Genomic DNA, 15,841 nt, shown 5'->3' with positions numbered 1-15,841 from the left:
CATGAACTTCCCTGCACCTCAGAAGGTGGGAGATTGATAACTGACCCACTCACAGCTGAGAACTCAGAGCTATTTATCCTTAGCACTTTGACCAGTTCAGAGTCACTGTGTTAACCACTACCCTCAGCCAAGGAAGCTTCTCAGACCACAAAGTTGAAGGCAACAAATCTATGGGTACAAGCAGAAGTATTTCGAACACAGTTTGATAAAAATGACCTCTTAGGAAAATGATAGTAGGTTCTTACCCTGGGGCTTTCCAGTACCATCAGTGGCTCATGAGCTAGCCAACTCTAGACCACAAGAGGCTCAGGACTCCCCGGAAGGAGTGAGGAAACGTGACAAAGAAAGTCTTGATTGGTTGAAGTCCCCACTTAGAGGTTAGTAGGCAGTTGCTGACTGGGTTAAATTACCTGGCAGTTGGGTTTTGATTTACTGGTATAGGAGTCAAGAACGCTGGAGCTGGCTCAGTCTAGTGGTTTCCCAGTTAAGTTTTTAAAAATAAAACATTAGTGTTGCCTAATGGGCATGGGTAAGACAGAAGAACTCCACACATTTGAGTGTGCATGTAGAAGTCTAAGCACTAGCAACTGGCTGTGGGGGCCCCTTCTAAGACAGCAGAAGGCTTCAGGAGGCATCACTGCATACAGGATCCTGCCTCTGGCACGGCTGAGAATTATTGTTGCACCATCTCTTTGGTTTCAGCATGGGAGAATCCTCCATTACAGCGATCCCTTCATCCTCTTCCTGTTTCTGCTGGCCTTCTCCACGGCAACCATCATGCAATGCTTCCTGCTCAGTACTTTCTTCTCCAAGGCCAGCCTCGCAGCAGCCTGCAGTGGGGTCATCTACTTCACCCTCTACCTACCGCACATTCTGTGCTTCGCCTGGCAGGACCGGATGACAAGTGACCTGAAGACGATTGTGGTGAGCCTCAGGGCTTCCCCCTAGCCTGTGACAGAGATTTCCTCTGATGACTTGGCGGCCTCTTGGCCTGCTCTCTAAGAAGGTTCCACTCTGCCTTTTGACTCGAGAGTTCCTACGCTTGAAAGGCTAATAATACCAAGCTCAAAGGTTCGGGAGTCAGAGTGAAAGCAGCCTCCCCTCTGAGCAATGCAAACCGGCTTGATAAACGCACCCTAGGAAAGGACTGGAGAGCCAAGCTAGCTTCCTTTGTTTCTGCATGAGAGGAGAACCAGCCGGCCCATTCCTTCATCCTTCTTTTCTTCCTGCTTGAAAAGGGTCAGATGAGAGGAAGCTTGCTGCCCCCCCCCGCCTTACTGTCTGTCTGCTCAGAAAGAGGGTGGCATCAGTTCAAATGGGGCTCATTTTTCCAAAAGAAACTGGATCAGTGACATCTTGTCTTGCCTGTGCTCTAACAGCGCTTGCAAAAAAAAAAAAAAAAAAAAAAAGGATGCAGAAATGAGCCCTTACCACTAGGCTCTTTGGCTGAGAGAAGACTCTGGAAGCTGGCTTTTGATGGCTTGAGAGACCTCTTAGCTCGGGATTCCCAAATAAATATAGGTCTTTTTATTAATTGTTCTCAAGTGGGCCATTTCTACCCTCTCATTAGCCGGCGCTAATCAGCCTCAGCCCTAAAGGGCGCAGTTTTCTGGCCCTCCAGAACCTCCCAGACTCTGTAGTAGTCCCAGGACTACTGCCTGCCTCTCCGCCAGAAGAACCTGTTCTCGGGACTCCGACTCTGGCGCATCTGCCTTTTATTATTTCGCATGTTAAATAAGAAGTTAATTGCCACTATTTATAGCACTTAGTTTTCTAAGACAGTCACAATGGGTAATAGTCAGAAACTCTAGTGACTCAGGCTGTGGGCAGAGCTGGGCAATTTTGGTAATCGTCGGGTTGTTATGTGGTACTGGGAAGCCACAGCTTCTTGGACCTACCAGGAAGCTTCAGATTTGGCAACTATGAATAAGAGCCAGGTTGAGTTCAGTTTAAGCGTGTGTGCATGCATGTGTGTGTGTGTGTGTGTGTGTGTGTGTGTGTGTGTGTGTGTACATATAGCAAAAGGGTTTCTTGCTTTGGGGAGAGATAGTCTGAACTCTGTCCAGGATCCTCCAAATTACAGGGAACCCCTGGCAAAGGCAAGTGTACTCTGATGTGTCAGGGACCACCCATGGAGACTCGGTGGGTCACTTTCTAAAATTCCTGCTCCACATTTTCTAGCACAGAGGACTGAAGTTGCGACCTAGCGTCCTTGCTGACCACAGGAAAATGGTGACTTCAAGCCCCCTTCTTGTGGGAGTCTCACAAAGTGGCTCGATTTGGCATGTTTGTTCTGCCCAGAACTGTGTGGTCTTCTGAGAATGGAAGCCGAGGGGAGGAAGGAGGAAACCAGGGGAACTTTCCTTCCTTTGGAGTCTTCACTATGTGCCACTTCCTTCTACCCCTTTACAACCTAGCTTATCCCATTGAGCAGGCGAGAGGAAGCTCACTAGGCATTAGGTGGGAATTTTTGAGGCCTGCCAAGCATCTCCAGAATTCTCTTCCCTCGAGAGGACCACCGTAAGTCCTCGTTGAGTAGCCTGACACCCAGACACGACACAAACCCTCTTTGGTCCCTCTCCCTTCCCTGTCTTGTGGCCCTCTGGGCTCCACTATCCTCTGTCTCCTTCAATGCCCCTCTCCGCTCTGCAGAGCCTGCTTTCCCCTGTGGCATTTGGCTTTGGCACTGAGTACCTGGTCCGCTTTGAAGAGCAAGGCCTGGGGCTGCAGTGGGACAACATTGGCAAGAGTCCCATGGAAGGGGACGAGTTCAGCTTCCTGCTGGCCATGAAGATGATGCTCCTTGATGCGGCTCTCTATGGCTTGCTTGCCTGGTATCTGGACCAGGTTTTTCCAGGTAGGCAAGGAAGAATCAGGCTACTTTATCTCCCATGGTCAAGGGAATGAGATTTGTTTGGCTCAGTCTTCTAGTTTAAACTTGATCCCTCCCTGAGCTATTTGAACTTAAAGCTCGCAGGGCCAGTATCTGAATTTACAACTAGAAGTTAAAACTCCGCCAACCAATTATAGTCTCCGCTTTAAAAACAGGTCTACACTTGGAGCTGGGGAGGTGACTCGGTAGGTAAAAGTACTTGCTATGCAAGTGTGAGGACCTGAGTTCGAATCCCCACAACCCACATAAAACCTGGGCATGTCAGCAAGTGACTGTAATCCTACTGTTGGGCTGTGGAGACAAGGGGGTTCCAGGAACCCTTTAACCAGCCAACCTGGCCAGGACAACAAGCTTCCAGTTCAACAAATGACCCTGCAGCAATGGACTCAGGTGGGAGCAGCAGAGGAAGGCACCTCCTCTAGCCTTGGCAGGCATGCTCATGAGTATGTCTACCCACATACATGTGTACATATGGGTACATATACATGTGTGTGCCACATGCACACACACACACACACACACACACACACACACACACACATGACAGGGCCAGGGAAATAGGTCTACAATTGGCTTCCTTGTCACCACCAATTTCATTCTAAGCCTCCATCCCCCCATACCGCCTACCACTGTGTCCCCCTCACTGTATGCAGAAGGAGCCTTTGCAATCCAGCTGGTGTCAACACTGTTCAAATCCCTTGGCGGTCCTTTCTCCTCATTCAGAGTAAAACCCAGTGTCCCAACTCAGGCTTCATCATCTGCCTTTCTGCTACCCTCTTCACCTCCTGCCTTCCCTTCCACCCAAAGTCTCTCGGCCACCACAAGCTCCCACACTGATGTTCAACACACCGAGCCCACTAGCACACTTCCTGGGCCGACCTTCACACCTGCTGTTTTCACTAGCACTGCCTTTCTCCCCGGGCTATGCCTCCGATCTGCTGACTCGGCTCCTCACTCTGCTCAGGTCTCTGTTCAAATGTCAGCTTATCACAGGGATCTTTCTAGACTGAAGAGTACTAGATCTTTGTCATTGTATGACCAATACCCCCTCTGCGGCGCTAACCCTTTACCCTACTTTTTTATTTTTTTAAGCACTCATTACCGCCTGACATGACATGGAGTTGTTTTGTGTTTGTTTGTTATCTTATGAATGCCTGGTTTTAGTTTGACTTGTTTCTAGCCAGCGTTTTTAACTTAAATTATCTATCTTTCGCCTCTGGGCTTTTTACCTTTTTTTATTTTTGTATGTCTCCCTCCCCCGCTTCTTATTTCATGTCTGGGTGTGTGGCTAGGTAGCAGGCCCCTAGTATCCTCCTCTCCTCCTTTTCCTGCTCCTTCCTCCTTTTTTTTTCCGTCTATTTATTCTGTATGCCTGCCATTTCCTCCTATCCTTTCTTCTGCCTTTCCATTGACCATTCAGATCTTTATTAGACCAAACAGGTGTTTTAGAGAGGCAAAGTAACACAACTTCACAGAGTTGAACAAATGCAACATAAAAGAATACAACACACCTTTTGTATCATTAAACAAGCATAAACAAGCATAACACCTTCTAATATTTCACAACAGTGACGTAACCTTATGTATGCATTTGTTGACTTACCATCTTTCCAAGGAGAGCCCCACGAGAGCAGAATTATGGTCTGTTTATTTCTCAGCAACATCCTGGAAGCCCTGACTAGAACTTAGTATTTCATGGACACCGAATCATTATTTAACGCACCTGCAGCCTAGAAAATCAGCTACTGGTCAAAATTAGCTATTTGCGAAGTTTTATAATCTACTTTGCAGAAACTCAGCTTTTCCTTCAAATCAGCATTTCCTAGAGCGGGAGCAGGCCCCTCTTCACCTGGATGGTCTCCATGTCAGCCTTCGCTGCACAGTGACATCTGGGTCTAGCCCTTGATGCCCTGGCCAAAGCAGACAGGGAGGAGTAAGGAGCCTGGAAGACCAAGCTGATGGTCCTCAGAAATAAGCAGCTGGGCCAGGTACGGCAGAGTTCAAGTGCGGCCTGGGTTACAGTGAGCTCCTGTCACAAACAGAGAACCAAGCCAATCAAACAGCAACGGGTGTGCAGTGACCACAAATGGGAAAAGCTGGCCGAGTCCAGCAGTCTGGGTCCATGTCCCTCCTGAAGGACAATGTGTTTTCCAGAGTTGTTATCACAAGGGCTATGTATGGTACGGCTTAAAATAAGAGTTTTTTTTTTTAAATCTCTTTTTTTTTTTTAAAGCTAGAAATCAAAAATGAAGCTGTTGGGAAAGCCACGCTGCCTATAAAACCAAACTTCTCGGGGGTTTTGACCCTCTGGCTTCCTTGACTTGCAGGCACCTTGCTCCAATCCTCACCTCATGTGGCATCTGTCTTCATGTGACTATCTTATGAGGACTCTGTGTGGTCACCATGCTCCAGTATGACCCCACCTAACTTAACTAAGCACATCTACCTTCTAAACAATGCCACATTTTGAGACTGAGGTTGGGATTCTGGTTAGGACACTAGAGGTGTGATTTCTCAAACACCATCACATTCCCTGCCACTACCATTTATTTCCACTCTGAGACTATCCAGTAAGGGACAATCCCATAAGACCTCCCTCGGTTCCTCCGCCCGGTCCTAACACTACCAGAGTGCTCTCTTTTCAATTACGGCTTTATAGTAATGGCTGTAACTCAAGGACTGCCATAAGGTGAGGAGTGAGGGCAGGAATGGAATGGCCTAGTGCTTCTTTGCCTTCTCCGGGTCACCCCCTCCCAGCACTGAAACATGGTTGCCAGCCCAGAATCTCTTCAAGTCCACTTCCTAAGGTTTGGAATGGTTTGCAGCCCCTTACTCTTCCTGGAGATCAGAGGTTGGGCTGAAAGGTTCCTCTTTGCACATCTGTTCTTTCTGGTGAGCCATACCCAGATGTGAAGTTGCAAAGAGAACTGGAACCAGAACTTTTTTCCCCTTAAAATACAGCTGAATCCAGTGGAATGCGGGGAGTGGAGAATGGGGACGTTAGAACCAGATTGCCTGTTTAGGATTCTTACATGTTTATTTCACTGGGGCAGGTGGCTCCAAGTTAGTGCACCTCAGTGTCTGCATCCTTCAGACTAACATTACTTCCCGGTTCCTAGGGTTTTCAGAATCCGGTGATGTAACACATGGGAAGTATGCAATACGCCCGTTATATAAACAGAGTCCAGCAAATATTTGTGATCTTCAATATTATTGCTTTCTGGTTAACTGCTAAAAAATGGCGTGATTTAATTCTTTGATAACACTTATTTCTTGGGAAACTGATGTCAACGAGGATTGTCATTGCCAGTGTTGCTGGTAACACCCAAAAAAATCCCATGGTATTTTGATTACAAACTTACCGAAGGAAGCGCTTTGCCTGATAGCCCATGGGTAACTACACAATGGCTTGTGACTATCAACAGTTGTTATAATCTGAGATTTACACTGAGTATATTGTAGAGCTTTGTGATGCGGGGTGGGGGCTCACTGTTTTCTCTCTTTACTTTCCTGTTCTCAGGAGACTACGGAACACCACTCCCTTGGTACTTCCTTCTGCAAGAGTCTTACTGGCTTGGAGGTGAAGGTAAATTGGGTGTTTTGTTTGTTTGTTAATTAAAACAGCCAAGTGGTGGTGACATGTGACTTTAATCCCAGCACTCAGGAGGCAGATCTCTGTGAATTCGAAGCCAGCCTGGTCTACGGAGTGAGCTCCAGGACAGTCAGGGCTACAGGAAAAAACCCTATCTTAAAAAAAAATAAATAAATAAAACAAAATGACAACGCCAGAAACACTTCAGAACTGAAATTAATTCCTTGGGGTTTGTGCACGATGTGTGGAAGGTGCCAAGGTGGCCCTTTATGTCAAGTCCCGATTCCTGCTGCCTGCGGTGGGCAAGCAGGCCGCCCAGCATCACAGCCTCCACAAGCTTACCTCTGGTGAATCACAGAGCCAGAGCAAAAGGCAGGAAATTGACAGTTCGCGTCTGGGATTAAGCACCTGTTGAAAAGGGGTTGCACCATTTCAGGAGTCAAATATCTTCTTCCCGCTTTTAAAGCAGGGATCCAGGAATCATGACGGGAACTTTGCTGTCAGCCTTTGCTGCCTCCCCTCTCCTCTGTCCTTACTCTCCACAGTCTCGAAAGGCACAGTAATTGACTCTGAAGATGAGGCAGAAACTGCGCTGTGGATCCGCAGCTCGACGGCTGGAGAAGAAAGTCAAATAGACATTTGCTGACAGTGCCTCGTAAACACAATTTATCTTTCCTCAAACAAAACAGGAGGCCAAGTGATTCCTGGAAATCATAAGAACCCCTTAGAGGTTTTGCTGCGGGGTCTAGGACCGGGGCGGATAGCGGGTGGGATGGAGGCTACTCTGGAACAGCATTTGGAGGACACAATGAAGAATCCATCCATTGTTGGAGTCCTGTGCACAGACTCACAAGGACTTAATCTGGGCTGTCGTGGTACCCTGTCAGATGAACATGCTGGAGTGATATCTGTTCTAGCTCAGCAAGCATCTAAGCTAACCTCTGACCCCACTGATATTCCTGTGGTCTGTTTAGAATCAGATAATGGGAACATTATGATTCAGAAGCACGATGGCATCACAGTGGCAGTGCACAAAATGGCCTCGTGACATCTCTTGTTCTCCAGCTGCCCGACACAGGGCTTCAGTCCTACCTGTGTTAACTTGTAAAAACTAGTAAAGTTCCAGAAGTTAGGTCATTCACCTAATGTCCGATGTGGACTTTTCTTTACCAAGATACCAGTTAGAAAGGATCGTAGTTTTGTTTGGGCTTTTGTCATTTTGCTCTTTGGAGACAGTTACTACAGTCCAGTATTGCAGCCCAACATTGAAAGAACTGTGTGGCCCAGGCTGGTCTCAAACACGTGGTCTTCCTGCTTCAAAGTCCTGCATCCTAGGAATAGGCATTTGTCACCAAGGTCCAGATCCCTTTGTATATAGAACTTTGCTGTGGTCAATAAATTGGTTCAGAGGAAAAAAAAAAAAAATAAATAAGAACCCCTTAGATCATAGTCTTTTGAGTTCTGGGGCAGCAGAGGGCCTCCAAAGCTATGAGAGAAACGCGAAAGCTATGAGCTACAGCCTCCCCTAGAACTGGGAGGTTTAGGAAGGAAAAAAAATGCTTTCGAATGTTCGAACTCAGCTCTGCCTACCCATGCTTCAATGGGAATGACTACACCTGGGCCAGTTTCTAACCTTTAATCACTGACACCGGTGTTTAGTTCTTCTAAGGCTTAATCTGAGTCTTTGAAAGGCTTGTATAGATCTTTGTTTGTTTGACATTTTTGAGGGTCCCCCCAAGTATTTTTCTCTATATACATTTTTAATAGCTCAAGCAGCAGTGTTTGGACAGCCCAGTGTTTTTCCATTCCATTGTTTTGTGTGTCGTGTGTATCTACAAACTTTCAAATGTCTACTGTGATAAAGTTCTCAACCCATCATAAATGGGGGTGTCTAACACAGGGGCGCCCCTGGAGTGTTCTTAATGTCAGTGAACGCCAGCGCTCTTGCTCATTTGCCCCCTCTGTGATCCCAAGAGGTCCTCTGCTATTTAAGACAAAAAAGAAAAATATCGAGAAACGTGTTCCTTGGAAACAAGACACACACACTTTTGCTGACAGAAGGAGAATATGCTTCACCTGTCTCGTAAGCTGGACGAAATTCAATCCCTCACTCTATCTGGATCGGAAGGCAGAGGACTCACTCCCCAGCTCCTCTTCTCAGAGACACAGGACATCCATTTCTTACAAAAATCCCACCGGACACCAGCAACAGAAACTAGAACATCTCCCGGCAAGGAATCATGCGGTTATTTAGAAACCTCAGTGGTTATTTAGAAAGGCATTTGTTCTGGATGGTTTATTCCACCTGTGGACAGTGTACTAGCCCGAATGTTGACTTCAGAAATTGTGGAGAATAAACTCGAAACTGCTCTGCTCCAGGAAGAGGAGTCAGACACGCAGCAGGAAGCCCCCCTCTGACCACTCAGCCCCAGCCTGCTGCTCCCTCCCATCCTGCGGGCAGAGAGGCCCTGGTGAGCAGACACCTAGAATAGCCCAGATGCTGGCCCGTCTGCACTTGAACCAGAGCCCTAAGGGCTTGGTGCTGGTGGCTTCTTCCTCCGGTTCCTGCTTCCTCTCTGGCTGGGCAGCCTTTCTGCTTCTTCCCTTTCCAGGATGTCCTTGACACCCTTTTAGACCAAATGCCAATTAAAAACAAAACAAAACAAATCCACAAGAAAACAAAAGAAACCATGGTGTGTGTGTGTGTGTGTGTGTGTGTGAGAGAGAGAGAGAGAGAGAGAGAGAGAGAGAGAGAGAGAGAATCACCCTTCACAATCCTGAATACACCAGGCTCCACCCTGGTGTTAACCTCAAGATTCTTGAAAGCTCAAATAGGTAGTTTTCTCAAGGGAGCTCTTCCTCAAACTTAGACGTACGCTGGCTACCCATCATATCACTATAGATGAATTTCTGCTCATGGTTCCTCTGACTGACATGTTGTAGTTTGGAGCTAAAAAGGACCAGGTGGTAAGCTAAAGAAAATTAACCCATTCCAAATTTAACCCTGGGGCAGATTTTTTTATGTGACTGTTTGGGGTTTGGATTTTGGTTTTTCAGTCACAATTTCGGACATGGGAAGCCTAGCATATTAGATGGAAGAGGTGAGGGCTGGGAATGATGCTTGGTGGGAGAGCGCTTGCCTAGCATGCATGAAATTCTGAGTTTGAGTCCCCCTAAAAACAAACACCAGAGTAAATAGAAACTCTTTCAGCTCCAAGGCTCCGATTACAAAAGTCCCCCTGGGCTTGATGAAGATGGTGCAACCCGATTTGAGTATCTCGTGGCCTGGCAGCAGGTCAGAGCTGGAGGCCATGCAGCAGGCTGGTCTCAGAGCAATGCTGACTGTTGAGGAAGCTCTCTTCCCCTTGTGGTGGGGAACTCAGTTGTTCCCTCTGCCCCTCCTCTCCTTGCCTGTCTTTACTGAAGAGTCACATAGGCTTCTGATTGGTTCAGGTTGTTCGACCAGAGAAGAAAGGGCCCTGGAAAAGACTGAACCTTTAACAGAGGAAATGGAGGATCCGGAGCACCCGGAAGGAATGAGCGGTAACACCCGCCACCCCTCCCCCACTCCCCAGCCCCAGAAAAGGGCAGAGCCGAGCCAAGGCAAAAAGCTAGGGAGCTTAGGTAGTGCCAGCAGTGCCAGAGCAAAACCACAAGATGGGTGGAACGAAGAAGGCCAGGAAGCTGCCTCCCTCTCCTGACTGATGTTAAATCTGACGTCCAGCTGCGTATGACGGGCATGAAGGGTCCAACGCAGACATTAGTGCCTGTTTCCTGGAGAAAGCAAATCCCAAGTCTGTAGTGTGTTTGTGCCCTTGTTAGGCAAATCCCAAGTAAATTGCACGAATGTGCTGACTTCCGAGGATTTAGCCAGAACAATGACTTGGGTCACTGGGACTTGAAGCGGATATGAGCTATAAGGAAAGACAAAAATAAGTGCTGTCAGGGGAAAGAGTCTAGCAGAGCTGACTGCATGCACTTCGCTCAAGGTTTATAAACCCTGGGTCCATTCACTAGCACCAGCAGAAGCCTTTCCTGGCTGTGGAGGTTACCTAATCGCTCCTGGGCTGATGGGCAGACTACATAAGACTTGTGTCCCCCGGCTTTTGTTGCTTCATCTTCCTCTTGATCTAATTCTTGTAAGGGTTCTCATCCTGCAGCGTATGTATTTCTTAGGTTTAGAGAGGTGCCTGGGCTCTGATATTGGCGTGAGAAGGTCCAGCCTCCAGGTGCCCCTCAGGTACCTTTTGGCAAAGCTGCCGCTGGAGACCCGGATCCACACGGAGTTGGTTTGCAGACAGGGATGCCTCTGGAAGACCCTCCTCCTGGAGTGGTTTGACAAGGCTGAAATGACAGGCAGTGAAACTGAGGATGGGCTTCCAGTTCAGATTTAGGCCAGTCTGGGAGGCACAGACAGACAGACAGACAGACAGAGCAACAGATTTAGGGACAGAGCCAGGGAACAGATATTTGGAATTAATACTCTGACGATAATTAATCTGGCTCTGTAGAGTATCCTGCAGAGAAGATATGGTAGGGGTCAGGGGAGGGAGAGAGTCGGTCAACACTGAAGGGGACAGGAATTGGAGGGAGGGAGGAGCCATGATGAGGAAGAGTGGGCTGTCTAGGAGTACTGAGGGGTAAGAGCTGGTGCCAGAAACCCATGAAGAATCCTGTCGACTGAGTCTGAGAGCAAAGATGGAGCTTGGGGTTAACTCAATATGCAAGCAGGGACTATTTCAGATGAGAATGGACCCTGGGCTCACACCCCAACTCTGCCACTTACAAGCCACGTAACCTCAACAGAACACTTACCGCCTCTCAGTCTTGGACTTTCTAACCGATTGAAATGAGTATGAAATGAGGTAATTCTTGGAGAACACCAGAAACAGTGCCCGACTCACAATAACTGTTAAATCGATGGCCAATGCCATTATTACCATGGTCGTTTTGATCCTCTTTGCAAAGCTACAACCACGTGGGCAGGTGAAGTTCCAGACAGAACACAGGATAGAAGAAGGCACTGTGTTCACTGAGCATGGTCGTTAGCATGTTGCCTTTCTACAATGTGCTTTTTTTTTCCAAGACTCCTTCTTCGAACGCGAGCTTCCAGGGTTGGTGCCGGGAGTGTGCGTGAAGAACCTGGTAAAGGTTTTCGAGCCCAGTAGTCGGCCTGCTGTGGACCGCCTTACCGTCACTTTCTATGAGAGCCAGATCACGGCATTCCTCGGTCACAACGGAGCAGGGAAAACCACCACCTTGTGAGTTCTCTGGCAAAGGGGCTGTCCCCATCCCATCCCATCCCATCAACATCCCCGGCTTCATTCTCCCCAATAACTTCAATCTCTGCTGAACCTATTGAACTGTGGTGAAAAGAAACGAACTTACAAACAAAACACCCTTGTTGTGGTCCCAAGAATTTCCAAAGCAAGCTGGCTGTGGTGGCTTAAATGCCTTTGTTCTCAGCACCTGGGAGGCAGAGGCTGGTAAACTCTGAGTTCAAGGCTATCCTGGTCTACTACATAGTGAGTTCCAGGACAGCCAGAACTACATAGTGAGATCCTGTCTTGAATGCAATCTCCTCCCAAACACTGCGGAATAAAATTAAGTAATAAATAAAAGTTTAAAAATCTTCTAAGGGGGCTGGAGAGATGGCCCAGCTGTTAAGAGCATTGCCTGCTCTTCCAGAGGTCCTGAGTTCAATTCCCAGCAACCACAGGGTGGCTCACAACCATCTGTAATGAGGTCTGGTGCCCTCTTCTGGCCTGCAGGCATACACACAGACAGAATATTGTATACACAATAAATAAATACTAAAAAAAATCTCCTAAGAATGCTGCAGTATTCAAAGCCCATTCCAGTACATGTAATATTCGTAAGAAGCAGCGAGAGAATGGGGAGGAAGTGTATAGCCCCCTTCCTGCCGCGGAAATAGCCATTCACAGAGTTTGGGTGATTTTTTTTTTCCCTGAGCCTCTGAGTTGGATGGCTCAGTAGGTGCATTAGCCAGGCCCTCTTGCCACAGTCGCCTCTTGTTCCTAACACCCTAAATCCCCTTCTTAATCCCCATCACTGTCATCCAGAGTGAGGATAAAGTCCTGGCTGTCTGTGTCCAGGGTCTGTAGAACATCTCTGTTTTTAAGGAGCATTCCTCTTCCTACCAATTATCAGGATGCTTCAGTTGGCATGGGACCTCTGTTGGGGGTTGGTTACATTTCTAAGAAAGTGTAGAGAGACCGGTGGCGGCGTCTACACCTGGCAGAAGGCCAAGTGCAGGAAGATCTGTATCTCTGGGTGGACTTCTCAGTCCTACAGGTCTTCAGGAGCCTGAGCGCCATCTGCTGAGGTTCCTAGGCAGAGCTCCGCTGGGTGAGCGGTGGAGGAGGGGTGAGGGTGAGGGTCAACAAGCCGCGTGACGGCAGCCACAAATCCTTGGCTTCCAGGGCCCCGGGAAGGAACAGCGGTGAACTCCCTGCTCTGGAATGTGCTCTTGGGGCTTTCAGTGCGAACGGAATGTGGGGCCGGGGCCATTGTACTTGGGATTGTTTCCCTCTAGTGGTTGATCAACAAAGATTTCGGCTTCTAAATACGGGTTCAGAGAGCCTGCGATTTTATCAGAGCTGGGTGTGGCAGTCTAGGTCTATCTCCTTGGCGAACTCCCGTGGTCCGGGAACAGGAAGCTCTATCCAAGACCCCAGGACCTCTTGAAGACAAACACATTACTTCACTGAGTTGCAGAGATTCAACTTCCCCTGGAGTTGAAACACGATGCTGCCCAACACCGGGAATAATATAACACTTTAAAGTTTCACTTTATACTGCTTCCATTCTAAAGTATGTTTTGATTCACTTAACCCAGACATCTACCTAAGCAGGCAGGAGTCAATATGTCTTGTTTTATTAAAGAAAAGGGGGGAAAATCTCAACATAGTTAGGGACTTTTTATGTTAGGGATCCCAAACTGAAGTTGTTAATTCCTGTGCCTGACTGCGGTCAGTTCATCAGCAGACACACAATGAACGCATAGGTGGGCTCAGCTTCTCATGGGCATCGCGGTCTTCTCTGGCCTTTGTAAAGGCAACAGCTGGTTTCTCCACAGTCAGAGCTGCTTACCCAGGCAAAGCACTGGGCTGTGCTCTCAACCCCTGTAGCTGACCACAACATGACAGTGACCACAAGAGCTAACCACATCAAAAACCACCGGATGACCACTATGACAGACCTTTACAGTGGACACTACAACAGTGACCATGACAGTGACCACTATGGCTGACCATATCCATGAACACCACAGTGACAACGACAGTGACCACAATGGCTGACCATATCAGTGAACAATACAGTGATGACATGACTGACCACGACAGTAACCACCATGGCTGACCATATCAGTGAACACCACGGTGACCATGACAGTGACCACCATGGTTGACCATCCCTGTGAACACTGTGATTAACCACCCCAGTGGGCACTACAACTGACCACTACAGGGATGGATGAGTGATGTGGAGTCTGAGGCTGGGAATCCCCGAAGCTCTTGAAACTGGTCTGGAAGTACAAGAAATAAAGAGTGGAAAAAGAAGGCCCTTGTGGTTCTGGGTACCAGGACCTGGATGTAGCACTGGTGCTAAGTAAGCCGTGTGTAGAAAATGGCGAGGCCCCTCAGCTGATGTAGGTTTGAGTTTAATAGTGAGCTAAGGCAGGAATCACTATAAGTATCCTTCTGACCCTGGAGCGGGGTTGCCATTCTCCCCTGGTGAGTCCTAAAGCCCTTTCCTTCTGCCACCTAACCCTCTGTTTGGCAGATCCATCTTGACAGGTCTGTTGCCACCAACATCAGGGACCGTGCTCATTGGGGGAAAAGACATTGAAACCAGCCTTGATTCAGTACGCCAGAGCCTGGGCATGTGTCCCCAGCATAACATCCTATTCCACCAGTAAGTGAACTGGAGTTGAGATTCTCCAGGGCAGGGGTGGGCTTTGTGGGAGGGTACTTGCCTGGCATGTCCATCATCCCTGGGTCCCATCTCCAGCACCAGGAGAAAACAGGATGTCTATTGGAAATGACCCCTGCTGTGCTGGCCAGTTTTATGTCAATTTGACACAAGGGAGAGAAACTGGAAAGCAGGGATCCTCAATTGAGAAAATGCCTCAATAAGGCGGGGCTGTAGGCAAGCCTGCAGGACATTTTCTTAATTTGCGATTGCGGTGGGAGGGCCCAGCCCATTTTGCATGGTGCCACCCCTGGGCTGGTGGTGCTGGGTTCCAGAAGCCAAGGCTGAGCAAAGCCGTGATGAGCAAGCCAGTAGGCAACACTCCTCCATGGCCTCTTCATTAGTTCCTGCCTCTTGGTTCCTACCCTGCTTGAGCTCTTGTTCTGACTTCCTTTGATGATGAACAGTGATGTGGAAGTGTAAACCAAATAACCCTTTCCTCCCTACGTTTCTTTCGTCATGGTGTTTCATCACAACGATAGGAACCCTAAGCTACCTGTATCTTTTTCTCACTTGCCCCTGGCTCACATCATCCCTCCAGCCCAATGCTTTATAGTCTGGTCCCCACCTCCAAAGCCCTTGTCCTGCTTAGGTAAGGATTGTCTCTCCAGATGTGAGACTGTGCTCCTGGTGCTCAGAGCTGCCATGTCCCCGCCAGAGGAGTGACAGCAGCTTCTTTCTGACACCCACCCCTTGCGTGCCCTGAAATACTTCTGGGCAGGAACCAGAAAGAGGAGCATCGTTCTTTCTCCACACCGAGCCCTGGTGCTAAGGGCTGCCCTTTCAGAGGGCCCTTAATGCTGGCTGACTTGAGCATTCTTTCTTTCCTCCCTTTCTACTTCCACCTTCTTCTTCCTTCTTCTTCTCCTCCCTCCTTCCCCTCCTCCCTCCTTCCCCTCCTCCTTATCTCTCTCTTTCCCCATTCTCTTTCTTTCCAACCGAAACATATTTTATGTCCTGACTCTAGTCATTGTGGAAGGAAGGTAGGGGTTGAAAGAGAGAAGACAGCCAAATGCAAAGAAAAACACAACCAAACAAAACTGTCACGCGTCATTCTGCCACCCAAGAGGCGACTGCTGTCAACACCTCTAGATATGGTTCTTGAGAAATTCCTCTGCACGTGCAGGCACGCCTGCAGACTTGCAGGTTATGAAGGAGAGTAGAATTATATGTGCAGTTTTGTCACCTGACTTTTTGAAACGGTGATTGCTCTTTAATTATCTCATTATGTGCATGGGTGTTTTGCCTGAGTGTGTATCTGTGCACTATATGTGTGCCCAGTGCCTGAAAAGAGGGCACCAGATTTCCTGGATCTAGAGTTACAAACAGTTGTGAGACACCATGTGGGTGCTGGGACTTGA

The 15,841-nt window shown here is 48.2% G+C and overlaps 2 protein-coding genes across 2 annotated transcripts in view; both read left to right on the top strand.

Annotated features, from left to right (window-relative positions):
- The window catches only part of Abca4 (ATP binding cassette subfamily A member 4), a 129,250-nt gene that overhangs the window by 64,394 nt on the left and 49,015 nt on the right, over nucleotides 1–15,841 (top strand). Inside the window, exons 21-26 of the mRNA XM_048456647.3 lie at nucleotides 703–924; nucleotides 2,653–2,857; nucleotides 6,414–6,479; nucleotides 9,939–10,028; nucleotides 11,572–11,746; nucleotides 14,292–14,423. Coding sequence (XP_048312604.3) covers nucleotides 703–924; nucleotides 2,653–2,857; nucleotides 6,414–6,479; nucleotides 9,939–10,028; nucleotides 11,572–11,746; nucleotides 14,292–14,423 — 890 coding nt within the window. The remainder of the gene's footprint in view (nucleotides 1–702; nucleotides 925–2,652; nucleotides 2,858–6,413; nucleotides 6,480–9,938; nucleotides 10,029–11,571; nucleotides 11,747–14,291; nucleotides 14,424–15,841) is intronic.
- LOC148119360 (ragulator complex protein LAMTOR5) lies at nucleotides 7,207–7,631 on the top strand. The gene has a single exon (XM_087897611.1). The coding sequence runs from the start codon at nucleotides 7,258–7,260 to the stop codon at nucleotides 7,531–7,533; it is 276 nt and encodes a 91-aa protein (XP_087753737.1). The 5' UTR covers nucleotides 7,207–7,257; the 3' UTR covers nucleotides 7,534–7,631.

The sequence above is a fragment of the Myodes glareolus genome, chromosome 17 (genome assembly GCF_982192425.1).
Source record: "Myodes glareolus chromosome 17, mMyoGla1.1, whole genome shotgun sequence".
Classification (NCBI taxonomy): Eukaryota; Metazoa; Chordata; class Mammalia; order Rodentia; family Cricetidae; genus Myodes; species Myodes glareolus.
The sequence above is the reverse complement of the archived record's forward strand: the minus strand, read 5'-3'. Positions and strand labels throughout refer to the sequence as shown.